The sequence below is a fragment of the Falco rusticolus genome, chromosome 1 (assembly GCF_015220075.1).
Source record: "Falco rusticolus isolate bFalRus1 chromosome 1, bFalRus1.pri, whole genome shotgun sequence".
Taxonomy (NCBI): Eukaryota; Metazoa; Chordata; class Aves; order Falconiformes; family Falconidae; genus Falco; species Falco rusticolus.
In genome coordinates, this window is record NC_051187.1 from 62,503,699 (window position 1) to 62,530,996 (window position 27,298).

Below are 27,298 nucleotides of genomic sequence, written 5' to 3' on the forward strand. Positions count from 1 at the left end.
CAGGGCTGCCCTCAATCCATTCTCCGCCCAGCCTGTATTGATACTGGGGGTTGCCCTGACCCAGGTGCAGGACCTTACACTCGGCCTTCTGAACTTCATGAGGTTTGCACAGGCCCACCTCTCAAGCTTGTCAAGGTCTCTCTGGATGGCATCGCTTCCCTCCAGTATGTCAGCCGCACCACTCAGCTTGGTGGTGTTAGTGACTTGCTGAGGGTGCACTCAATTCCACTGCCCACGTCACTAACAAAGACGCACTTCGACAAAACAGCACTGGTCCCTGTAAAGACCCCTGAGGAACACTGCTTGTCACTGGTCCCCACTTGGATATTGAGCCATTTACTGCAACAATTTGAGTGCAACCATCCAACCAATTCCCTATCCACTGAGTGGTCTACGTATCAAATTAGTGTCTCTCCAGTTTATAGACAAGGATGTCATGTGGGACAGTGTCAAAAGCTTTGTACAAGTCCAGGTAGATTATGTCAGTTGGCCTTCCCTCATCCACCAACACTGTAAACCCATCATAGAAGGCCACCAAATTTGTCAGACATGATTTGCCCTAAATGAAGCCACGTTGGCTGTCACCAATCACCTCCATATTTTCCATGTACCTTAACAGTTTCCAGGATGATCTGCTCCATGATCTTGCCAGGCATACAGGTTTCACTGATCAGCCTGTACTTCCCCAGGTCTTTATTTCCCTTTTAAAAATGGCAGTTATGTTTCTTCTTTTCCAGTCCATGAGGACTTCACTGGACTGCTGTGACTTCTCAAATATGATGGATAGTGCCCTAGACACTTCATCTGCCGGTTCCTTCAGGACCCGCAGATGCATCTCATCAGGTACCATGGACTTGTTCAACTGCAGGTTCGTTAGATGGTCTTGAATGTGATCTCCATGTGAGAATGTGAGCAGCTCTCCATTCTCCCAGTCCCTGCCTTTGCCTTCTGCAGTGTGGGAGGTGTGGCTGGCACACTTGCCAGTGAAAACTGAGGTGACAGTGTCATTGAGTACCTCAGCCTTCTCCATGTCCTGGGTAACCAGGTCTCCCATTTCCTTCTGGAGAGGGTTCACGTTTTCCCTAGTCTTCCTTTACCACTGACATACCCATAGAAGCTTTTCTTGTTGCCCTTGACATCCCTGGCCAGATTTAATCCTGTCAGGGCTTTAGATTTCCTGACCCGATCAATGTGAAACTGCTTGGACCATTTCTCTGTATTCCTCTCAGGCTACTTCTCCTTGATTCCACTCTCTGCAGGCATTCTTTTTGCTTTTGAGTTTGTTCAGGAGCTCCTTGTTCACCCATGCGGGCCTCCTGGCCATTCTGCCCGACTTCCTCTGTGTTGGGATGCACCACTCCTGAGCTTGGAGGAGCTGATCCTTGAATATTTAACCAGCTTTCTTGGGATTCTCTTCCCTCCAGAGCTTTATCCCATGGAACTCTACCAAGCAGATCCTTGAAGAGGCCAAAGTCTGCTCTCCTGATTTCCAGGGTAGCGAGCCTGCTGTGTGCTCTCCTCGCTGCCCTAAGGATCTTGAACTCCACCGTTTCATGGTCACTGCAGCCAAGGCTGCTCTTGAGCTTTACATTCCACACCAGCTCCTTCCTGTGGGTGAGAATAAGGTCCAGCACAGCATCTCTCCTCACTGGCTCCTCTATCACTTGGAGAAGGAAGTTACCATCAACATATTCCAGGAACCTCCTGGATTGCTTATGCCTTGTTGTGTTGTGCCTCCAACAGATATTGGGGTGGCTGAAGTTCCCTATGAGGACCAGGGCTTGTGAACATGAGGCTGATTCTATCTGCCTGTAAAGGGCCTCATCCACTCAGTCGTCCTGGTCAGATGGCCTGTAGAAGACCTCCACTATAATGTCACCTTTCCCTGTTCCTGCCCTCCCTTTAATCCTGACCTATAAGCTCTCAGTTTGCTCGTCACCCATTCCCAGATGCAGATCCGTGCACTCCAGATGTTTGTTGACATAGAGGGCAACACCCCCTCTGCTTTTCCCCTGCCTGTCCTTCCTAAAGAGCTTGTACACTTCCATCCTGGAACTCCAGTCATAGCAGCCATCCCACCATGTCTCTGTGATGCCAATAAGATCACAGTAGTGCAGATGTGTGCATGTCTCTAACTCCTCTTGTTTATTTCCCACGTTAAGTGCATTTGCATAGAGGCATTGAGGTTGGGCCCCCAATGAAGCTGATTTACTGGCTGGAGCAGCTGGAATTCCTTTGTGCTGCTCTTCAGGTGCTCTCCTGCTGCCCCACTATTCCTCTCCAGCCTCTGGGCATCTCTTGCTGGCATTGGCATCAAACTCATAGGAGTGGGATGGATTGAGGTTCCCCTACCCCAGGAACTTTAGTTTAAAGCCCTTTTCACCAGCTTTACAAGCCTTTGACCACTTTTTCCCCCACCGCCCAGCAGATGAGCCAGAAGCACAGTTTTGCAGAGAAAGGAGACCAAACTAGTTAAGAAATTCCATGGGACAAACTAGTGAATCAGCTGAATGCTTAAAAATGTCCATATAAAAATTGGTATTTTCCAAATTTCCACTTTTTATTCCAAACGAATGGTTTGTCTGAAAGCTGACTTTGAATTTTTTGAATGATGTCATCTTTTCATTAGAGGAGAAACAATAAGTAGCTTAGAAAAAGCACATCTGAGCTGTAACAAGACGTTTCATTGCCTCTGACCTAGCAGTCCCAAGATGTAGTTCTACTTGGGCTTTTTTTTTTTTTTTTTTTTTTGTTCTGAGGAGAAAGAAACAATAAGAAAAGCCTGTAGTGCTGTGTTTTCAGTCAACCTTAATCCTTCCGTTTCCTCCCCATTTTGCCATCCACGAAGATCCCTTCCTGCAGGGCTAGGGCACGGTGCTGTACTCCTGCCTGCTCTGCCTCCTGCAGCACCCAACTTACCTTGCTGTTCACAGCCCCTATAAATAAAGTCCTTCAACTTCTCACTTCATATACTTGACTTCAGACCACCCTGCAGAGACAAGTGACAGCCAGAGAGAACATGGACTGTTCCCTGAAAGTACCACAGTGCCTGAGCTACCAGGGAGCACAGCTGAGTCCTGGACACCAACTGTACAGTTAGAGATGAATCCTCTCTTAAGTGTCCATTAAAAAACCCCACAACATATGCTGCCTCATCCTATATGCAGTAAATAACTCATCTCCTTAGCTCATACGTTACTGAAATAGCCTCTGCACTGATTTCAGTTTGTAAACTATGCTGGTTCTGGATCTCACTTAGTATGAAGTTACTTATGCTATTTTATTCCTGGGGAAAGAAAACACATTCAAAGTAGGTTTCTAGGAGTCAAAGTTCTAGTCTTCTTGGTGACTTTCCTTACCAGCATTCAGCATCGTCCTTTTCTGTGTCAACAGGCAGAGTTTTCAAGTATTTAAAGAACCCTGGTCTTCCACGTGTTCACTTACAATTTATTCCAATGACGAACGCAATCATGAAAAGTGAAATCACACGTATTTGCTGGAGGAAAACAGGTAATTTCAGCATTTTTCCTGGTTCCCTCCAACAAATGCTCTGACGTTTGAATTTATCAAGCTGTGTTCTTATAATAGCCAACAGGATTCAGTTAATAAACTTCAATAAACCTCCCTATTAAATTTCTCTCAAATAGGTTTGTTGTCACTTGCAGCATCTGATCTATTCATTGAGAAGCTATTAATACTGACTGCAGCAAAATGGAGTTTCAGCAAATGAGGTGGTTAAGCTCTGGGCCATCTTCTGCCAAATGAAACATCCCATGGTTTTATGCAGAGACAGGGGAGGGAGAGTATTTCATTGCCCCTTTTTTTCCTTCCTTTCTTCTGCAATGATTTCAGATGACAAACCTCTGCTGGATTATAATCTGCAGGCCATGTTCTACATCAGTTTGTAAATATTTGCCCACTTGCTGATTCCTTCTCAACTGCTTGGGGCAGAGATGTTGTCCGAGGATGGGACATTTCTTTTTACCTCAACTACAACTTCCAAGAGTTTATACCTCACTTTACCTTGACTATACAAACATACATTATCCCTTATTCTTCTTGCTTATGCTTATTTCTCACTAGACCTGAGCTTTTACTTAAGACATGCAGAGAGCCCTGCCTATGGTGGAAATTGGACCATACTTACAGGAATCTATATAAGCAGCCATGCTTCCTTCCTCCTTCACAGTCATCATATTAAAATTGCTCTGCAGCAATACTCTGCTGGATCTAATACTCCCCAAAGCCTGCTCTGATTTCAGAAATTGCCTTGCCCTTACTTTTCCTCTTTAAATCTGATCCACCTAATGACTGAACTTCCAATTATATGGCTGTCAATCCTAAAATCAAAGCCAGTTCATAATATCTCCCAAAGGAAGAATGTCACGTCACTCACTGAAATCACTGCAACAAATCTCAGCTAACTCAGTCCCAGGCAGCAGAGAGGCAAAATGAACCAGAAGACAATCGACAGCGGAATTCATATTGCACATAGGCAGAAAGAGGAGTTAAATTCCCCAAGTTTTGATCCTCAATCATGAAAACGATAATTTTCCTGGCACAAAATGTACAGCTGATTAGGGGGGAAAAAAGGAGAGGGGAAAAAAAAAAAAAAAAAAAAAAAAAAAAAGAGGAAAAAAGGAAAAACCAGAAGAGGCAATTTGCTTGTTTAAAAATCTGTGGAATTTCCCTTACAAACAGAAAGCACTCCTCTGCTGTCATCTACCTGGAATTTCTCTCTGCTTCATATGACATTATCAGCATGGGTCATTTGGAGGCCAGATGTTGACATTTAGCCAAACCAACAGTCACTTAAGAGGGTTGCAGAGATTTATGGCTTGCAAACAGCAATCTCCCCTGGCTGATTTGGTGTAACTGCATGTGATCTACTCCCTCCAAATATGCCCTCCACCTTGGCGATGGGCCCCAGGCTGAGGCATCCATGGGGTCAGGAGAGAACGTGTGTAGTCTGTAAGGGTTAAAAGAGAGAATATAAGAAGCAGAAGCGTAGGGGGGATGAAACCACAGAGCTTAATCAGGAAGATGCCAGTGGTGGTGAAACGAGGAGGTAAAGGAACAGCCTCCATTTTGCTTCAGTCCTGGGTAAAATGAAAATGTTAAAGTCCCGGTATAAATTGACCATGCTATTTGTTTTGCAAGCTCTCCCTGGTGTTGTGAGCACTGCTGCAAGCATCCATGGTGCTGGGACAGTCTCCCTGGTGAAGAGCAGAAATTGCAGCACTCAAGAAACTGTGGCTGGACAAGATGCTAGAGAACAGCCTGCAGGCTCGCTCTGGATTAGCAGAGTGATGCTGCCACGGACTCTCATCCTGCTTCTCACCCCTTGATTTCCACCAAACAGCCAGGGGACACCTAGGTACCTCTGAAAACAATTACCCCCTTCTCAAGCTGCAGCCTGGACCAGAAAGGAATAGAAACTGAACTTCTAATCATACCCCAGAGGAGAGTGGCACTGCTGTTGCCATTTGTGGCTAAACCAGAAGCCACCAGGCTCCAGGACTGTTGAATCCCTTGAAACAAAGACTATATTTTTCAGGGCTGAGGGCTTTTCTAGCCAGTGGGAAGGGAGAAGCTCGAGGGCAAGGATCACTGCATCCCTCAGCTTCATGCAGCACCTCGCCCCTGTTGACTCAGCAATGGTGAGCAAGGACAGTGTTAAGCGCTGACACCTCTCAGCACTCTGCAAAAACGATAGGTTCTGGGGAAACGCGCCATGTGTTAGATTTAAAGTAACACTGCTAAAGAAATGAGATTTGCTCATCAGCACATGATGGTCTCTGAACAGTCACAGAGGCTGCTGCCCCTACCAGGGCCATCTTGGGCTCAACTTTGAGAATTCACCTCCAGATAAGCTTGAGCATCACTGAAAGCAGAGCACCAAGCTTTGAAAGCATCTCCAGGAGATCAGATTTAAACAGATGCACCTCTTGCTCCACACCACATGCCCCATTGCACAGTAATGATACTCACAAAAGCAAAGTGTTTGCAGAAGACATACATATTGCTTTGGTCCAATTATTTTGGACCTTAGTGCTTAGTGCTCAGGAAAAAAACCCCAAGAATGCATTTTTATACCCGCGTGAGTTTCAGTGAGTTCCCTCTAGGTATCTGCAGATGCATTCATGAACAAGGAAAGCAACCACAAGCACCTTCAACATCCTGGGAATCTACTGTGCTGAACCTGCCTAATACAGTACCACAACAGGAACAAGACTAAAAGAAAAAAAAAAAAAGGGATCTGGCAAACTTGAAAATGTGTTCAAAAATTGCAGTGGTCATCACTAACTCTGCTTGCCAATTTGCATGTTCGTGCAGCTACAACTTGCTAACTTAAAATTTAAAAAATCCCCACACCATAAAACCATCTCTGAAAATGACATGAAAACTGACTGACTTCATAGGAGAAGCTGAGGCACTGTTTGCTGCCAAAGAGAGCAGTAAAGAGAAAACAAATGGAAAGAAAACAGAGAAGGCATTTATTCTCTAATATCTTTAAGCCCCACGAAAAGTCACAGGTGTTACTCAGAGCAGGTAAGAAGCATTTAGACAGACTGTGACAGATCAGTTGATGGCGCCCTCTGAACATCTTATGAAGATGAGTAGAGGCGTTTCTACCTCTCCCAGAGTCTGGCTGCTTGCTTTTTGTTTTATATGCAACATAAATTCAGTAGAAATCTGACTGTCATGCCGGTCACATCAATCCATCAAGGAGCGAACAAGCATCTTGAGAAGGACTGATGCATGACAACACTAGTGCTTGCATGGTCCAAATTTCCACCTGCTCTTTGCTTAATCTAGGCACCGGCAGCAAAGAGTCAGCATCACAACTGGGCTACAACGAGCAGCAATTGCTCTTTGAAGTGTACTGGGGATGGGGTTTGAGATCCCTAGGGGAATCTTGACTTGATTTTTGTTTTTCCATTTTGCTTTTTCCTTTTCTTTTTTTCTCCTCCTTTGCTTGTCTCTCCTTTTAGCCACACCAAACTTTACCCTGTTTTCACTGCTTTATTGCCAAATTAAGTCCAGACAATGACCCACCACCCCTGCAGACAGCTAAACTGAAGCATCTTCATCTTGCAACACAGGCATATCCAGCAGTCCCTGTCTCTGAGCAGGAAGGGAAGATCTGGGGATAGGAATCCAAGCCTGACTCACTGCAGTGCCCCCGTGCTAACCCACACCTCCTGTCCTCTGGAGTGACAGTCTCCTATTAAAGGAAGAATTTTACCTTCTACTGTGTTTTCTAAATAACTGCTTCCTAAAAATGCAGGATAATATGGCCACCTGAAGATAATTTAAAACTTCACTCACCCTCCCTGCAACACACACAGTCATCCCCGCTGAGTTAACAGTGCAGATACGATTTCAGCCTGGAAATCACAGCTTATTTATATTTTTGGGTGGGTGGGAGGAATTTGATGGGAGATTTCATTTAGGAAACAATCAGGTCTCGGTTGGGTTAGAAATCAGGATATTAATGTTCTTCATTTTAATTTTCCTCTCTGACTCAGATTCCCACTGTTTGAATTTGAAGGCAATTTGTTCTGTTCATTATGAAGAAATCCACATGAATTTGACATTAAACTGATTATCTCTGAAAACAGTAGCAATAATTTCCCTTTTTCCTGTGTACATTTCAGATTAAGTTTTTGTGGTTGATATAAAAACGCAGGGGAGAAATAATAAAGCAAAGGGAAATCAAGTATTTATTCTGGAGTGCTACTTAGAAGCTGAGACATGCAACGACACATGCATTTGGGAAGAAAAAGCAAGGGGTAGGGACAAACAATACCCTCATTTCCATTTCCCATTTCAGCCCATTTGCATGGGAACAAACAGGGACTGAATACAGCTTTCCTAGCCAGGAATAATATCTGGTGTGCCAATACTGGGGATCTTTGGGCTTTGTGATGACTGTTTGATGGGGTTTGCTGGCAAGGGCACACTCCCTCATGAACAGACCCTGCCAGAGGTCCTGGGCTCCAATCCTGCACCAGCTGTCCAGGTCCTGATGACTCCCATAAGCCTTAGTGACCCCGATGAGACCCACCAGGCACCCACACTCCCTACTCAGCCCTGGGCACCATGTCCTTGCTTTGTGTCTGTCTCCTGGCTGGACCTCGAACCTGGGTTGTAGCCCGGTTTCCAGCCCTGCCTGCCAACATCTCCTGCTGCTCTGGGCTGGACCCTGGGCCTGGTTCATCCTCTCACCTTGTCCAGGGTTGTGGATGGACCCTGATACCAGCACCCAGGTCTGCCTGCTGGCTTAAGTCCCTGCAGGACCATGTCCTGTCAGTGAGGGTGTGATAGCGCTTGACTTCCTCTCAGGTCCTAGCTCTTCTCCCTCATGAAACAGCTCTGCTCTTACAGCTCTGATGTTTCTGGTCCTTTAGACAAGTCATGCAGCAATGTAGACTGCCAAGAAATCCCTCCAGGAGACCTCTGTGGATGAGGGTGGTGGGGATGTGCTTTGGGGCTGAGGAGACATAGAGCATATATGCATATAGCCAAAAGACAAGAGGTCCACGTTTGTACAGCAAGACTGTTATTGGAATAAACTATTAAATTTGCTGTCTAGTTTGTAAGCCAAGACTCAGAGCATCACAGCACTTGGACCAACATAGCAGACTTCTGGAGTACTTTCTATTTTCAAAGAAGTCTGGTGGCTTTACTCCTAGTCCATTTAATTCCCCAAAGAGGGGAAAAAACATTAAGATACATCAAGTGTTTGCCATGAATGAAGATATAGTTCCCCTTACCAGCTAACTTGAATGTATATACATAGCCCTGTCAGTGCATTTTCCTATAACAAAGCACTGCCTCTTATCAGTGACAAACTCTTCTTTGTCTCTGCTGCTCACAAGCCTCACCAAAACAAAGAACAATCCTTTCTTTAACAGATAACTTCCATTTTTCCTCTGGAAAAAAAATAAATACCACCTCCTACCCAACTTGAAACCCTGAAAGGTAACAAAGTACCATATAGTTCACATTGATTTATTTTCTCTCCCAGTTGTCTCATATCCAAAGAGAGACAGTAATTACTGTATTACCTCTTACCTAAGACATGGATAAAAATAGGCTGGAGTCACACTGCTGTTTCAGGCTATGACTGCTTGTTTGCAAGGCTGTCTGAGCTATCCAAGTGCTTTTTGACAGTAACGCTTTGAAGGTGCAAACAGACCTGTCCCTCATTCTCCTGAGGTGGCCACCTGTATGTACCCAAAGCTTGGGCCCATGTTGCACCATCAGAGCCCAGCAGTGCTCACGCTTATAGCAGTCCCCTGCAAACCACTCCACTTTCTATCATCACTGCGCTGAGAGACATTCTGATTTCCCTCGCTGCTTCCACAGGTACAGCACAGGTCCACGATTAAATTACCAAAGCACTAGTACAGCAGAATTGGAGTAACAGTAATGCTGTTAATTGCTTTTAATCTCTAGCTCTTTTTAAAAATTGTCCTTAGCCCAAGTACTGAAAAATTTGCTGTTACAACCAAGCAGTCATCTGCTCCGCTTTCTCCTCATGAACCTAACATAAAAGACCCTTCATACCTTCTACTCTTCAGTCTTCAAAGTAGTCAGTTTTAGCAAACAGTCCATCCTACATGCATACCATTTGGTTCAGTTTTTTAGCATTGCATCCAAGTGCCTGCATCACGACCACTTACACCAAACAAAAGGTTTTTCTGCCAAGGTAACCAGTCTGGTTCAGCTTTTACACCCCTGCAAGTTTTCAGCACTGGGAAAAGAAATGCAGAGCACAGGCTGAATGTGAAATAGATAGCAGAAACATCCAGCTAGAGCTATGGTGCAAAGAACTGGGGAAGGGTGTGGAGTGGGAGTGCAGGGAGCAGGAATTCCACTGCTTCCTGAAACAGAGTTCATGACCATGGGGTGGACTGGCATTCTCTTCATTTGACAGTAAAAGAGGAATTCCATGGTCAATTTATGTTCCTTTCCTCCTGATTTTAGTGGTACAACAACCTCACATCTAAACCATTACTAAGCCATAACAAACAAGAAGAAACAAAGCCTGAAACATTTTGGACTAATGCATAATTAGACATTACCTTCAGGAAATATCTGAAATGGTCTTGTACGTCTTACGAGTCAAGAGTGAGTATAGTTTTTGTTACAGAGCACATTATGTCAGGCAAGTTTGGGGTTATGCCCAAAATTTCTGGTATGATAAATGACAATAAGAAAAATAACAGTATGGCAAATCACTTTGGAGCAGGGGGTAGTACCTAAAAGAGGATCTGGAGCTGGAAAAAGCAATGAGCAGTGCAACATCTGCTAAATCAGAAAAAGACATAGTTATGTCTAAAGGAGGGATACACTAACACAGACATGATATTCCAGACTGATGCCCAGGAGCTTCATGGAGGAAGAAGAGGGGATGGGATAGTATAGAGAGATCCTGGTCATCATACAGGAATGCAGACAGCGCAGTCTTGCCTGGGTCGTTATTAAGTGGCGAGGCACTGTGAGTACCGTGAATGTGATCACTGAAAAAAAGACTTAAATAAGAAAGTACCCTAGTTGGAGGATGTCTCACAGCTTTCTGCTCCCATGACAGAAACATGGAAACTCGGTGCTGGCCCAGGACATGGAAAAGTAGAGTTGGGCCAGGACCTGGAGGATGGGGTGATTCTGGGGAGAAAGTATCATTTTATCCCTGTTTTAGAAAGGGGGCTGGTGTCTGAAGGCTCTGGGGAAAATACCAGTGCACAAAGGACGTTTAATTAGGGAAAATACAGACACTTTCAAAAGAAAGGTATCTAGGCTGGGATGGCTGGAGAGGGACTTCTGAACCGGTACGCAAGCCTGTTCTATCAACCTTGGGCAATTCCAGGCTCACTCTTGATTCCTCTGAGCTTTTATTGCACACTTGTAAATAAAACGTTAATGAAACAGCTCCTTCAAAGCTTGATATGTATTAAAATATTAAGATGAAGACAAGAACTGTGAAAACCACATTGTCCCATTGGTCTATTCAGGCTGCAGCTTTCTCTGGAGAGACTGAAAAAAACCAGCTTGCGTTCTATGCAAAGCCCTAAGACCATGAACATTTCTTTTCCGCCTGAATAAACAGGATAAAGTGTGAAATATCTCAGGCCCCATGCAGTTGGGATTACTGTTGATGTCAGGTGTATTTTCCTAGCAGAACTGACCACCTGCTGCTTTGCCCAAATAAATGTTTTGCAGATACTTCTGTCTACCAGAAAAGAAAAAAAACAACCAACAAGTACTGTGCCTGCCTGTGTGAAAAATACGGAGGATGCCCCTGTACAATAGGACAACTTATTCAAGTCACTTAAGTGTCCCACCTAAAAGGCTCCCCTTCCGAGACAGTTATCAGGCTGCTTCTGTAGTCAGCGGAGAGATTCAGGCCCTTCAGGTGATTCACCTCATCTGATGTTACACAAGGAAAACAGCTGGATGAAATCCACTTTGAAGATGCCTACTCCAGCAGTTCATTTCCCAACTGACCTTTAAATAACAGGCACATCTAGTAACAGGCTCTCGCCACACTGGGATGAAGATTGCCCACGTGAAACCTCTTCACAGCTTTCCCAATTTATGGTCATACTCCCTTCTTTGCACAGAAAAAAAGCCTAATAAGAAAAAGGAGAGGTGCCTGCCCTTTGCCGACGAGCCCAGAAGATCCTCTTTGCTAAAGCATTTCCCTTTGTAGCCCCGGCTGCGTTGGAGAGTAAATCAACTTCTGCACTAACTAAGGGAGTGAACATTTCATGCAAAACACATTTTAGTTTGCTGCCGGGATGGAGCGATGGATGGCCAAGAGAAACAGTGGTTCTTGCTGTAACATTTGTGCAACAACTGATCCCCCTCTAAACTATCCCCAGAGAAGTCTGGCTGTAGCTCTCCAGTCTTTGATATAAAGACAGATGTGAGGGCAACACATGTGGTTAAATCAGGCATTTGCAGTAACGGCATCTTATAGCTCTCTTTATTAACGAACCTTCAGCACAAAGTGAAAACATCCCGGCCCAAAACCCACAAGAGGGGGTTGAGAGAGAAAGGTACATCTCCGTGTTAACTGCACTGCCTTCCCCTTTGCACTGATTTGGGTGATATATTTAACGTGCAGAGAACTGAATCGCATACCCCCGGTTCCCCAGCACTCAGCAGTCAATACTACTAATGGCACAGTCAAAATCCTTCAAGCCCATCCCCAGGCAAAACTCACCCTAAAATCAGTGGGAATTTTGGGTGAATAAAGACTGAATAAGAACCAAACCAAAGTTCCAACTCAGTTCTCAGCTGAGCTTTGCAGTCCAGTCATCAGGACTGAAAATATTTTTTATTTTCACCATCATGAGAGAACAGCTGGGCCCAGTAATCCCCAATTCTACCCCCTCTTAATTCCAGCACACACTGGGCAGATACACCAAACAGAATTTTGCATCTGGTTGCTCAAGGCTAAGCCATAAAGTAATCATACTGAAAAAGAAATAAAACAGTCTCTGAAGCTCTTTTTGTGGCATTACCATTGCTTTCCTGCAACTCCCTGAAAATGCCTTTTTTAAAAAAAGCTGTTCAGTTTTCCTCCTGTGCCCGGCACCACATTCTGGCATATATTTTTCTGATAGCCTTTCCTCCACAGATGTCTATAAAGTTCACATCAGTCAGCTCTTCAAACTAGGTACGTTAACACCAATGCAGACAATTTTGTACCAAGCACAGGTTTTTTCTTATGTCTATGCTCTGCTGCTCGTTTTTGCTTCCATAAAGATGACAGCATTACTACATACCCAGGACAATCAGGACTCCTGTGATGCTTAACACAGGCTTTACAGTGCCATAACGGCCCATTTTCACCATCAGCAATGGGCCTGATGCCTCAGCAGCTTCTGGCACAAGCAGTTTGCTGAGGGAAAAGGGAGATTTCTTTTCAACTTCATTTCTTTTATCTCTTTTGCTTCTCCTAACCTCCTTCCAGAAATGACAACTCTTGAAAATGCATGTGTAAAAATAAAGAAAGAAAAGGAAAAGAAGGCAACCACCACCACAAAACCTCCTCCCAGTTATCACTGTAACATTTCTTATGCAGGAGAACAGGGTCCAGTGCCATTCAAGGTGAGGAGGAGGGGCGAGTGGGGGAAAGGGGCAACACATTCCAGACTCATTAAAGCCATCACAAGAGTTAGAGATATGAAAAATAGTTCATAATTACCTCTGTTGAGTGAAGCTGAACTGTTTATATCTCCAGTAATAAAGGAAGACTCGGACTGCTTTCGAACTGTGTCATTCCACATCCTACGAATCCGGCTCTGAAGAAGGATTGAACCACAGCAGGTAATGAATTTTTAGCAGCTGCAGATAGGTTTCTTTCTGCCTCACTAAAGATGGCTATTGGTATGTCTAGATCAGGATGAGACTTGTTTCTAGCCAGCTGTAAGCAAGCGGTTGCTGTTTTGCTATAACCCGCCTCGTGCATGCCAGACCCTGACTGCCTAACTCCATAACACAAATGCCTATCTCAGAGAATGCATAATTGGATTGCTTACATCTTCACTAAAAAAAGCAACAGAAATCATAAGAAAAAACCTAGACCCCTGCAAGCTACAGATTTACCAATACAGCCCCAAATAACAGAAAAATAACTTACACACAGAAGCATGCATGCTTCCTGTACTATCTCAGATAGCTGGTGTCTTATTTCTTAGGAAGTGTAACAGGAGACTTGATCTTTGTCTTGGTGTTCCTGAATGAACAGGAGTTTTCTACAGCTACTACCCATCTTGGGGAATATTGGGGGAAAAAAAAAAATCCCACCCAAATGAATGACTTCTGTAATCCCTACTGAAAAATCTGTTACGGTTTTCCCATCTGTGGTATACCTTCTGCTGCTGGGGAAATTGTCCTGAATATGTTTGCCTTCTGTTTTGTTTCTCAAATATGCTGTGGAGTATCTATCTCCGTGGCTTTTATGCTACTGTCTTGCTCCTCCCCAACTAGACCTTGCAAAAGATCAAAAATTCAGCCAATACACATCCTGCGAGTACTTCAACCACAATCCTTGTGTGAAGATGACTGGGGAACCCAGGTGTGCAGGGGAAACTCTCCCTCGCCTCACCTCTCAGAGTATGATGGACATATCCCATGGCTGTGTGAAAGCGGTACTGGGCAGTCTGGGGGATTGGGAAGGCTGGTTCACACTGTGACAGATCATGGTTTTCCTAATTGCTAAAAATCCAGTACTTCACATAGTGGGATCTTAGCCATGGGAGATCTTCCAGGGCTTACGCATGTGGTCACAGCTGAAAAGTGCGTCCTAGTCTACTCATTAACTATGTAGTAACGGCATCTCTTTATCGTGCGTTAGCCCTCTATAAAGGGAAACACAGTGTGACAAGAGGCCCATGCGCTTTTTTTCACCTGGACATTTAATATATTGTATGTCTTTGACATGATCCATTGTGGATTAATTCTGTTTCCTACATGCTTTTCAGAGAAAAAAAGAATCTTAGGAGATTTCCTCATCGTGGGATTTGTTCAGAAGTTAGAAGTCAGACACTTTCAGCAACTCAGACTGATCTCCATCCACTCTCCATCACCTGTGTGAGGTTTTCCCTGCCTACAATAGGTCTCAGGAACTTCCACCCTTCCAAGGACAAGCTCCTGTAGGCAAAATAATCTCCCCTACCTCAAACCTCACCTGCCATGACAGCACGACTGCCAGGAGACTCAGTTCACCCTCAGAAGGGTTTGGTTTCTTGCGCTGAGACTGCCAAGAGGAAGGGCCCATTAAGTCAACTCTTCTCAGAGAGGATGGCACCTGCCCTGTAGCTAGGTTATGTAAGCCCAAAGGCTTTCAAATCGGCCACCAAAATGTTGCTGGATATAGTGTGTTTTGGATATTACTGTGGGATGTGATGGCCAGCTGGAGAGAAACTCCATATTCTATTGCTGTTATTTGCCCTGCGTAACACCCAGACCTACATACATGCCAAAGTGGAGCTCTTGGACAACATCTTGAAAAATGCTTAAAATAAATAATAATTTGCTCCAAGAAATAAATCGCAAATTAGGTTTTCCTGGGAGGTTATAAACTGTTACTCGCTGCATGTCTTTCATAATTTAATAGTGGAACTGTCACGTATAATTACTACCATTAGTAATACTGGATAAATTTGTGTTTGGTTTCTATTGATTAAGAAGTAAGCTTCTTTATTTTATATGAACTGTTCGTCCATAAATCTGCATCTGTATGTACAAGTTACCCTCAAAATTACTAACTGCACAAACTACACAAAATGTGAATTTTCAGGTGACCAAAGTGTAACAAATCCAGCAACTTAATAAGATAATCTGAACCCAATGGATTCTCCTAAAAGATCTATAAACTAAGGCAAATTGAGTGAGGCAAAGAACTGATCAAACCACCGAATGCCAGAAAGAAAGCCCTTTCACTTTGAAGACTGTTGCAAGACTCTTGCAGGTTTTTTTTTCTAGCAAGAAAAATACTTGGTTGTTATAGCATTACTCCTGTACATGGCTACAGTGGTGAAAACAACCCTCAGCTCATGATTAAAGGACATACTGGGATGTAGCATAGCTGACATGGTCCCAGCTCCTGATTCCCATGGAGAGTGGGCAGGAAGCTCAGGTGATGACCACCCACCTGCCTCTGGAAGGCAAATTTGGATTTATGTTCTCATCACAATTATTTAGAAATTTCTTGGAGAGACATTAATTCCAAACCGCATCCCAAGGGAAGCCATCATGTTGAATTCAGGTCGGAGAGGGTGGGAAACCTCTGCAGGTGCACTGGAGCAAGCCCTACGGCAGGTCCTTCGGTGCTGAAAAGAGCTCCCCTCCCAGCATAGCTGCGAAAGGCATCAGTGCAGTGGTGCAAAGGATTGGGGCATGGACAAAAAGCGCGGGTTACCTGTGAGCCTGTGGAATATCTTCCAGGTGTTCGTGACCCCGAGGTTTTTCCTGAGCCGATAGAGCTCTCTGTACTTTTCCCACTACAGCAATGTGTGCGCAGGCATTTTCCATACTCTTTACGTACCTGGCCAAGGGAAGAGCAAAGGTGGTTAGCGAGCAGCTCTTCCTCCAACCCACCACCTTCCAATTTTCATCACAGCCTCTGATTTTTTCCTCAGGGGTTCATTAAAACAACAGCTGTTGCAGTATGTGGGGAAGAAGCCTATCACACCGTGCAGCTGAATGCTCTCGATACATGAGCTCACCATTTACAATGGTGTAAGGGATTGCTTTTATGCAGCAAAGCTGCTTGTTGACACCAGACAGTGGCAGCCTCCTCTGAGGCACACCAAACAAGCACAGGAGAAACTACAGATACACTGTTTATGACTGAAAATTAATATCCTCATAGATTTGATGTAAACTAGCATATTGGCTCATCAAGGTACTAAAAGTTATGGCTTCTGGCAGGGGACTAAGAAGAAAAATTCCAAAATAAATGTAAGACCTATTGATTTTATTTTTATTATTTTTCAATTATTTCTTGCAGTAGAAACTCGAGGAAACTGTACAGCCAGCAGCTCTAGAGACTATATTCCCAGTGCACAGGCTGGAGCCTGCTTTCCCACAGGACCGTGCAGGCCCGTCATGTTTTAAATGGGCAGTGCAGTCAAACCGGGCCAACTCCTTGCCTGGAGTAAAGGTGGGCCACCTCCTTTGCTGCGGGGGAACTACACTGACTTGAGTCAGGGTAGGATCTATGCCTTGACTGAACTTCAGGTGTGACTTTTTATGGGCAGCAACACCCAGAAACCCAGATGTGACAAGACTGACAATGAGCAGACTGTACTGAAAAGCCAAAAGCAGGTCACATTGCCCACTGACAAAAAGAAGCCCTCAACGCCCCCATGCATTTCCAAAACACCAGCTGAGGTTCCTTGAAGCACACGGTTAGCTGCGAAATTTTGCCAGACTATTTATGAGCATTTCAAAACTCTATGAAACAAGTGCTTAAATAGCAAATTACTGCTTTTTCATTAGGCTCTTCCTTAAGCGCTCAAGACAAACACAATATCACGAGTGCCCAATATGCTCGATGGCCTAATCAATCCTTTGCTGAGAGAAAATAATTCAATTGCTTTAATTAGCCACCCACTGCTTGCCTCTCTGCATCTTTTGCTGATTTTCTAGTCCATGATAGATAGGAAAGGAAATGTTTGGGGTTTTTCTCCTCAAATAATTCTTCCCTCAGCTCTTGGGTCAGAGAGATGCATCCACCCCACAGCACGTTAGCAGCTGCATTCTCCTTCCCTCTATGCAGCTATAAATCAGAAGCAATGCCACAATCATCAGTGATGGTTTAAGGGTGTAAACTAGCTTGAGACAGAAAAAAGAATGGTTCTTCCACACTGCGTGAGCACCCTGACAGCCAAAGAGGTTGCTGTGCTGGGATGGCAGGCTAGGGACTTAGCCTTTGTGAGGGGCATTGGAGGAAGGAGGATGGACCAGTGAGAACGGTGCAGAAATTCAAACTCCTTTGCAAAGAGGCACCTGCAGGTTTCACTAGTGACGGTGATGCTTCCTACATTCTTATGATCATCTTGCCTGGGAACTTTCTTGCTGAAAGTTTTGGGATCATCAGTAGGTAGTTGCATATAGATAAAGCTTTTAAGCTTTTTAACACACGCAAATTTGAGATTAAATGACAAGGACACAAATCTGAACACCAAAAGTCTTCCTTTGGTTTCAAGAATGACATTTTTGCACAGCTCTGCAGATCCTTCCAGAGGCATCGCTTGCAGAGCTCACTTGTTATGATGAATTTTGCTTATATTTTCATACGTCAGATGTCCTTTCCCTGTATAGGAAAATGTGGGAAACAGGAGCAATCCCAGGGCACTTGGATAGAGAACAGACCTCAACATGGCCCTGACTTTACCCACTAAGCCACTTCTCACAAAAACCACTGGTTACACTGAGAAACTGGGAACCAGATGTATCCATGTATGAACTCTTCACCCTATATTTAGATAAAGAAACTGCGCTTTGAAACCAAGATGTGCATAGATATCAGCAGACATGCGGAGTTGGAGACCTGTGAACTACTGAATTTCAGTGGAGTATAAAATGGTTCTTAAAAATGTTTACTATTTATTACTGATTGTAAGAGGCTGTAAGTTTGATCTACATCCACATATAGAGATTTTTATTATTCCCCCCTGCCCCGAGTTTACCGAAGTTACTCCACTGTTACCTTGCAAACGTTAGTTGGGACATACTTCCAAGTTCCACCAAGAAGCACTTATTGTGCTTGCTCTAAGGAAGATTTCCAAAAGCCCACATTAGGACCAAACAACACAAAGGCTAATGAAATGTTGCAGAGCACTGGTCCTTCAGTTCTTAAAAAAGCAGGGCAAGCAGCCCCCGTTATATAGCATCAACCCATACATGCTGCTATAAAGAGGGGTGATTTCCTGCAGGGACTGCAAATGAGAAAGGATATAAAGCTTCATTTTGCTGTGAGCACTCAGCCACACGAGGACACTCCAGATACTCATGGAGTCAATCCTGTCTCACACTGGCATACGGGAAAACAGAATCTGGACGTTAAAAGTTCTTTTACAGGTTCACTACCGTAAAGCCCTGTAAACTGCCAGCTGCCTTTTCCCTTGCTTCCAACGTGCTTGTTACTAGCACCCCGGCTGCTGAAATGCCACTGCCACATATCTTCGTTATCACCTCATTCCCCTGCATCTTGCCAGTTTCCAGTCTAAATACCACCCTTATTAGGTGCATGGAGATAAATCTGCGCAAGACAAATTCAGGGCACACAGATGATGTTAAGCTCCGGTTGTTAGGCAACAAAACACCCCGCTACCAGCTCTTGCCGCTGGGAACCGTCTGTCTTACCTTTTTCTGGAGGACACAATGGAAAATGAATATAAACATTCCCTGCAGAGAATTGAATATGGTGAAGAGATACGCCATGATGACTGTGCTTTCATTAATATACATGAGTCCGAATGCCCAGGTCAGTCCTAATAGGCAGAGTAGGGCTATTGCACCTATAACCCAGGACCTGTTAGGAGAAAAAAAAGAAAAAAAAAGAAAAAAAAAAAAGGGATTGTTTTTTCATCAACAAAAGAAAGCACACATTTACAAGCAGAAAGGCTTTGCCCGTGGTTTTAGCAAAAAAGTAAATAGCATATCAAAATGAGTTGTAGGGAGTTTTGTCTTCAAGCTGGATGCAGTTTACAATCTTCAGGCTTGACGAAATATACAGAAATGGAAATGTTATGAGTATAGAATTTTATCATAAAAAAGCATATTTGTAACCACAATGTTATCTTTTTTTTTTTTTGTAATGTAAAAGCAGCGTATATGTAAATGACATGTAGATGCTATTTCTGCAAATGGCAGGAAAAGAAAATAAAGCAACTGAAACAACAACGCTAAATTTCACCTTTCTTGAAGTCCACTGGGACAGAAGTGCCAGCTGGGTTAGTTTCTTTATGCTTAACACCAAGACACATGTATTGCTGCATTTTAGCTAGTCTCCCATATGCCTGTAAGCCAGATAGACAACTACAAGCATGCGGGCAAGCCCTCACCACTTGCCAGATCAGCTCCACACAAGGAGGCTCTCTGCAATGCTGCTTCACACTTCTTCCACGCTGCCATGAGTGGAAATACATATACACGTATAGACGCTCATACACCACATTTGCTAAAACAGTAGCTGCTGCCACACTTGTGCTTGGAGAAAAGGAAGGGCAGCCCTTCACATCAGCTGCAAAACTAAGACTATGGTTTGGTCCATCCCAGGAGGGAAGCAGGAAGTAGGAGTGCAGCCACTGCTTGGCCCCAAATGTTGCTCAAGCAAATGTGGGTAGCCTGCAGTTTCTGCTTGAGCAGAGCTGGGGACATGGGATGGCTGCTGCATGCTATTTTTTAAAGTGTGCTTTCAGGAAAGCTGGAAGCCCTGCTTGGATGGCTGAAGTATTCCATGTTACCCTCCTAAATAACATTTAGTCATCTGCTAATTTAACTTCTCAGAGACTGCTCTTCCAATACCAGGACAGAAGATGAAGTGTGACAATCAAGACAGAAACTGGGTCCTGCTCCTAGCTATCTCCCTAGTTTCCACACGCTAAAATACCTACAGCTTTAAAGGAATTGCCGCTGCACAGGGGAGAGAGCCACCTTCTAGCTGGGAAGCACAGCAGGAACTGTGTAGCAAGCAGCACCGTGAGCACTCCTCTGCCCTTTCCCTCAAGGTCTTGATTTTTTTCTGTCTTCCCCTGGTATCATTAGGTGTAACAACATAAAAATGAATGCAATGACATCCAATCTTTGCACCCCTTCCTCACCATTTAACCCTTCGGTTCCCCAAAGCAGACACGCTTGCAGCCAGCCAGCACCACTACTTCCTTGTCTGCCCCAAAGCAGCCTGGGGTGCTGCAGAAGCTCTCGCCGGGACAAGGACCTGCCTACATTTCTAAGCCACTTCAGCCTTATAGAAACCTGGCCAGGGTTTGGCCATATTTGATCTCCCACCTGCTTAGCACAGCGTGGGGCAAGGGGGAGAAAGATGAAGCAGCAGCAGCTTGGGGGAAAAATAAGTCCTGCAGAGGTCAAGCAGACAGTCTCCACTGTGGAGACTCCATGACAGCTGCAGCCTTGAATCCTTTTCCTTTTACCAGTGCTTGTCACAAACAGAAGCATAAGGATGTTGTATTCATGTTCTGTGTTGTTGTTTTCTTTAGGTATCAGAATGAAAATACAGCATTAAGACTTCCACTGAATTTTATAAAATATGTATTATTTAACCACACAACCAGAAGAGCTCCCTAAGGTAACCGCTTATTAAGGCAGTTCTTTAAAAATCACTATTATGTATCTAGCAGACCAGAACAGCTCCTTTGAAGCATTTCCAGTCAATCCTGCTAATAAATATTTAGCACAATGCAAATTGAAAATGCACTCTCCAAATCCTTCAGAAAGGTAGCTACTAGATAAAGTTTTACTAGATAAAGTTTACAGCTTCAGCCACTTGGTTTACTTTTCTCCCTGAGATTCCACCATCAGTGAGAGCACATTATCATCTTAATTGCACGCTAATTTAAAAAATACCTTTTTTTCCCCTTAAAAAAAGAACAACAAATGAAGTGAATAACACTTTCTTTTTTCCTTCCCTTCTCTTATCCTCCATGACTAAAAGCTTCCTGCACATACAGAGTCTTTTAAAAAATATTCCCAGGACATCAGAAAACTATTCTGCTCTGAAGCAAAGCCAGCCTTTGGCTGCAGAGCTGTGCAGGAGCAAAAGAGTTATTTAGCAGAAATATGCCAACTTCAGTGATGGAAAGGAATCTGTGGGTTAGAAGACCCTCAACAGAGCAAACTGCATGCGTTACAGTGTTGTGCTTCAGAAACCAAGACCTGGAGATAAAAGAGGGTGTGGAGATTACTATGAATAGCTCCATCCTATATCCACAGAAAAAAAAAAAAAAAAGAACCAAGCCATGAAAGAGAACATGGGAATGATGCTGCAAGAATGAATACAAAGGACTCTTCACCAGAAGAACAAACTGAAAGTCTACTGCAAAGTCGATTTGTTTCTATTTCATGGTACTGCACGTTACTTTTGGTTGCAGGAGAAAAAGCACAGATGCCCTAAGGCACGTAATTTCTAGGCATTTTTGGCTTTTTTTGCACTTTTTTTCAGTGCAGTTTTGTGGGTTTTGTTTTGCTCTTTGTACAGACTTGCTGTTGCTTTTTCACAGCTTTCCTTTTCTGTAGTGCAATTTAATAGCAATAAAGAAACAAAACCACCCATGTTTTGGTGTAATTGAAAATCAGAGATTTACAATTAGGTACAATTAGGTACTCCAGTGAGTAAGGAGACAGGCTCCAATGCACCAAACACAGATTTGCTTGCACTGATCCCATTAACTAGAATGGGAGTCATGGGGATTACCATCCATGCACCTTTCTGAAAATTTACTTCTGTGTTTTTATTACCATAAAGCACTCTCTCTAACAGAGCACAGTGGACCAGAGGGTTGCGATTGGTATAGCAAGTCTGTACTACACAGGATTAACTTGGGAACATTCACCTTGAATTCAAGTAATGTCCAATCAAAGAATATAAAGCCAATAAGGTGACAATTGTTTGGCAATACATATGCAGCACATTTACTCTGCATGTTAGCTGTATGCCTGACTGTTTTCCTGCAGTTTGCTCTTCTGCCTTAAATGCAAATGACAGAAGCTTTAATGATTTTTCAAGATTGATCTGACAGCTGGTTCATGAGACCACACTGATAAATGAAATTTATCAGCTATTCAGGTCATTCTTACTTGATGAAGGGTCTGTTATCCTCATAGCTAAAGAATGCGTAGACATAAAGACAAGAACACCAGCATTAGAAATATAACAACATACAGAATATAGCTTACTGCTAGTTCCCCTCCCTCTCCCACCAGCCATCACCAAAACCAAAGACGGACTGGCATCGGTGTGCCTGGCACATACCAGCCAGCCTGGCTCACTGCCCTGGGGAACTGAAACGCAACCAAGGACGCTGGTTTACACAGAAGCAAGCATCAACAGCTGCGAGCTGCAGCTAGCCCTCCTGGCTCCAATCACACAACTGTCAACTGATTTCAGAATCTCTTTTAAAAATCATGGGTATCTCTGAAGAAGATGAGTTTTGAAACTCTAGCGTAGTCACCGTGGAAAGGTCTCATGCATTCAGGTGGCAAAACTTCAGGGTGCCTCCAGCACTTCCCACCTGCAGTGCTGTAGTGCATTCCACTTTTTTTGTTTTTTTGTTTAAATACTCTTTATTGCCATTTACTTTTTTGTAAGTGTAACTCCCAAGTTGCCAACTTACAAGCCAGACTGCAGCATTATCTTCTTTTTGAGAAAATGGCATTAGGATCATCTTGAAATCATTGACCCATTTCATGGGGAAGGACAAAGGACAGACTCTGCCAAGCAAGAGTGCAAAACAGCCTGCTGCAGTGAAGAAGCAGCCAAGGTGGACCACCCAAAAAGAGCTTCTGCCGCTGCAGGGACACAAGATTAGTCGCAGCAATTTTCCTAGAGGAGTGTCCCTGACTTTGTGGGACAGGCTTTGTGGCTGGGTGGCAGGTGATGTGCAACACGTGGAGAGGGTAGGCCAACTCCTAGGCCTCCAAGCCTCCCCCCTGGCATGGAGCTGTTGAACCTGCAATCCCTTGCAGCAGCCACCGTGGGTACCAGAGGCAGGCTGGCTCACTATGTTCATCTCATTATCCCTGCCAACGTGGCTGGGGCCAGTCCACCCTGCTGAGACCTCCTTCGGTCAGTACTGGCAAGCTGACCACCTACACCCTCCACTAAAAAAAACACTCCACTTGGAGAGGACTGATTTTCGCTTGAGTTAGAGAGAAGTTGTATTAAAACTGAATGATTTTCAGCAGTAACTTCTGACTGAGAGGGACACCAAGTATGTCCAGATGAGGCTTTGTGTTTTCTCTTCACAATGGCTAAAGCCATGTAGGGACAACTTCTGCACCATTCACACACCTGAAGCCACAGAGGGGCCATCTGAGTATTAACAGGAGCAGAATTCAGTTGTGGTGGGAGGAAGGTGGTTTCACATCTTACCATGTGCAAAATATTCCCTTTTTCTCCCTACCTTGTCCTTGGCTGAGACAGAAGAGGCAGCGATGCTGCCAGTCTCAGCTTTGCCCTGGCATGGTCACCTTGGCTCTTTGGGAAAGGGAGAGAAAAGTCATTGAATGGGATGGATCTGGCCACGCTCATAACGCTTGTCCTGATCCCACTCTGAACAGTAAGATACACGTAGGACACACCATGGAGGACAAGGTAGCTGTCCCCACATCACTGGTAGATAAGCACTGCTATCTCAGCTTGAGCACCTACAGCCTCCCTGCTTCCATCCCCAGCCCAGCCCAGCCACTGACAGCTCCCTGCAGATCTGCTCCAGCATCCAGCTACCCCCTTTCAGCTTCCCCAGCTGCCATCCCTGGCAGGAATCCCCTCTGGTCATCAGCTGCCACCTTGACAGCTGCTCGCCTTGGATCTTGTGCCACACCTGCCAGCCACATGAGGGCACCTGAAGTACCCTAGGGCACTCAAAGGTGGTATCTAAACACACAGGGAAAGCACAAAGCACCTTAGGTTCAGGAAGGAAGGAGGAAGCAAGTGTAGAGGAGGCAACCTGATACAGAGAACTGAGTCCCTGCTTCTGAGACACAGCAAGGAAAAGCTCAGCTCCTTTGGCTTAGCTTAGCAAAACATAGGCTGAGACAGTGTCACCTCTGCATCTGCAATGTATCTGGGGGGTACCAGGAACACAGAAAAGCCATTGGCATTAAAAGGCTCCCCCCACAGCTGCACCAACAGGGACCTCCAGCCCATCCCACCTGGGTAGCATGATGTTGGTCAAATCCCTCTGCTCCTCTTTGCCCTCTTATCCACTCAGCCTGCAAGATCATCGGGGCAGGTTCCCGCTGTGCTCGTGGCACATCTAGCACCACAGCATCTGCAGCTCCCACACGATGCAATTCAATTAGAAGAAGATGTGAGACAGTCTGGAGTTCCCAGCCCAGCAATGTTGGGGAGAATTAATTTCTATTACTGTGTTCACAAGCACTCGGGTTTCATGGTAAAGAATTTACTGGTGAAATGTCACTGGTGATAGCTTATAAAAAGAGAGAATTAGGGAAATTTTTCACTCTGTTGCTGCTATCCAGACCTTTGCAAAGTTTTTCAGCGATCTGTAATAAGCCTTTTTTCAGGCAGCTTAAGGCTCTGTTTCATCTTTGTACAGACAAAATGCGAAATCAGTAAACTCGGATTGCCTTTTAGCTTAAGGCTAACACTTCAAAGCAGCTCAGGAGAAAACTGTCAAAAAGACCTGAGTGGTTTGTACTCCATTTCCAACCCAGACGTGCCTAGGACCCACGGCCCAAAGTAAGCAGGTGCCTAAAGAACTGAGATTTTCAAAGACGCCCAACTCCGAAACACTTCAAATCTCTACACATAGGGTCCACAGGACTTAGTCTTTTATATCCCTCCTGAAATACAAATAATTCCTTTTCAATTTACCAACTCAAGTGTCATAAGCAGCTTAACTCTTGCGCTAGCAACAATTCATATTTGACAAAAATTACTCCAAATGTTCCCCCCCCCCAGTAAAGTCTGTGAAACCTATCAGTGCTGCAGTAATACTGTGTCATTATCTGCAATGAATAAAACCTATCCCTTAGACAAGACAACAGCCTTGGAAAGCCTTAGCTCGCAGGAAAATGTAGCCGCTAACTGGAAAACTGAGATTATATGCACTAGCAGTACAAGCAAATAATAGTCAAAGCAGAAATCATGGGAAAACCTAGCCTAGTACAGCTTGAGACAGTAGATCTAAAGTGATTTCTCCAGATTTGGATAAATTCTTCCAATTCCTGGCAGTAAGGGACACAGCCCACTGAATTTAAACTATGTGACTCTGATCCTTCCATAGTTAAGGGGAGATTGGTACCCCCAAAGAGCAATTTATCCCCTACCAGAACAGGCATTTAAGGTAGGTGAGGCTTTGCCATTCACTGAAGTAATACTTTTCTCTGCTGACTGCAGAGGAAACATGAATGATGGCTTAGGTGGGGGCTTCACTTTCAAATACCTGAAGTTAAAAGGCTGATCTTCAGTGGCTGCGTTATTCCTTTACCCTGCAAAATCTTACCTCACCTCCCTTGTGTTTCTTCACAGCCCAGATGATGGATAGTGGAAGGTCTAACAATCTGTATAAATACCTAATTCATTTTCTAATCTTGAAAAAGTCCTGACTTTACCTTGGGGCAAAGACTTCTTAAGGTTAATTACACATCATGTAAAACTCTTTCAAAATCTTATTTCAGTTAGATGTCTTTTAATTTCCCAGAGTACCTTCTCCTTCAATGATGAGAAAGGACTGTTCATATCACCTTCTAGATTCCTGTGGTATTTCCAGAGCAATACTTTTTTTAAAAAGTTGCCAAAATTAGCTACTTATACCCTTGTTTAGATGCTTAAGGAATTTCTAAACCAACGCATCCTGAGCTCAGGAACCTCTTTTGCGCTGCCTGTCCTTTTAAAACCCCAACATGTACCTTTTGACACAAAGTGACCAAATTGCCAGAGTAAGACAATAACAGCCCAATACCAAGACAAAATCTGCAACTTGTATTATACAGTGCAAACCACTTCCATGTATGTAGATTAGCAATATCCTTGGTTGCTAAAGCATATATATATATATATTATATTTTTTTTAGAGCAGGAAAAGTAAGGCAAGAATTTACCTTCACACACAGATTGGTCCTAAAATGCTGCTGAATAGAGAAAGCCTGTTATTGAAAAGCAGCTATTCAGCTCTTATTTAAAAAGAATAATGTCTGGTCTTCTTACATTTTGAAAATAGTTTACTTACTTTTTTTTTTTATATATTTAACAAAGCATACTTTTTGAGCCACTTTTAGAGTAAAAATGGGTCTTTGATAAAACACTATATAACTAATCAGGTATTATAATTTTATACAACCCTTCATGGTTTAACTTTATATAACCTAAATTTATCACTCTTTTGACAATTCAAAGTATTTTCCCATCTTTCCAATAGCAGGGAAAGGCTTAGTAAGTACATGGATTTAATGCTTGGGCCCCAAAATAACACAATTTGGCTAGTGCGCAAAAATGCCGAAGTGAGTAGACAGGACCTTTAGTAGCTGTTGTGGGTGATGAAACCCAAATAAAAATAGATGGATGATGTGCCCTCTCCAAACCATTCAGAAAGACCTGTGGAATTCATTTTAATATGGTGCAAATAAAGCAGACACACAGACGTTTCCTGCAGGCAAGTACGAGAGAGACACACAAAATAAAGCGTGCTATTGTGCCTCCCCACAGCCTATCAATATGAGGCAGTAGGCATGTTTGTTTTCTTTTCCTTTTTTTTTAAATTTCAAGGATTAGAAAAGATTGATTTATCAAACTGCTGTAGATCTACAGGAAGGAGTTGGAAAGTCCAGCACTCCCCTCATAAAGCAAACAGGTTCATTGCTAATTAGTGAAGGAGTGTCTTCATGGTGAGGAAAATCAATTGCAAGCAATAAAAGAGTGCTTAAAGGATTTTGCCTTCGTGTTTCGTGACAAAGTTACCACATTGATGGCATGAAGCCAAATGTCTTCTTAATCGCCTGCCTTAGGATGCTGGCAATGATTACATGGCTTTCCAAGTCATCATTTCCATGTCTTATCTTCTGG

General features: G+C 43.9%; 1 protein-coding gene across 1 annotated transcript in view; it reads right to left on the reverse strand.

Annotated features, from left to right (window-relative positions):
- The window catches only part of ADGRL3 (adhesion G protein-coupled receptor L3), a 186,694-nt gene that overhangs the window by 14,611 nt on the left and 144,785 nt on the right, over nucleotides 1-27,298 (reverse strand). Inside the window, exons 18-20 of the mRNA XM_037393353.1 lie at nucleotides 18,895-19,063; nucleotides 15,944-16,069; nucleotides 13,226-13,322 (exon numbers count right to left, since the gene is read on the reverse strand). Coding sequence (XP_037249250.1) covers nucleotides 13,226-13,322; nucleotides 15,944-16,069; nucleotides 18,895-19,063 — 392 coding nt within the window. The remainder of the gene's footprint in view (nucleotides 1-13,225; nucleotides 13,323-15,943; nucleotides 16,070-18,894; nucleotides 19,064-27,298) is intronic.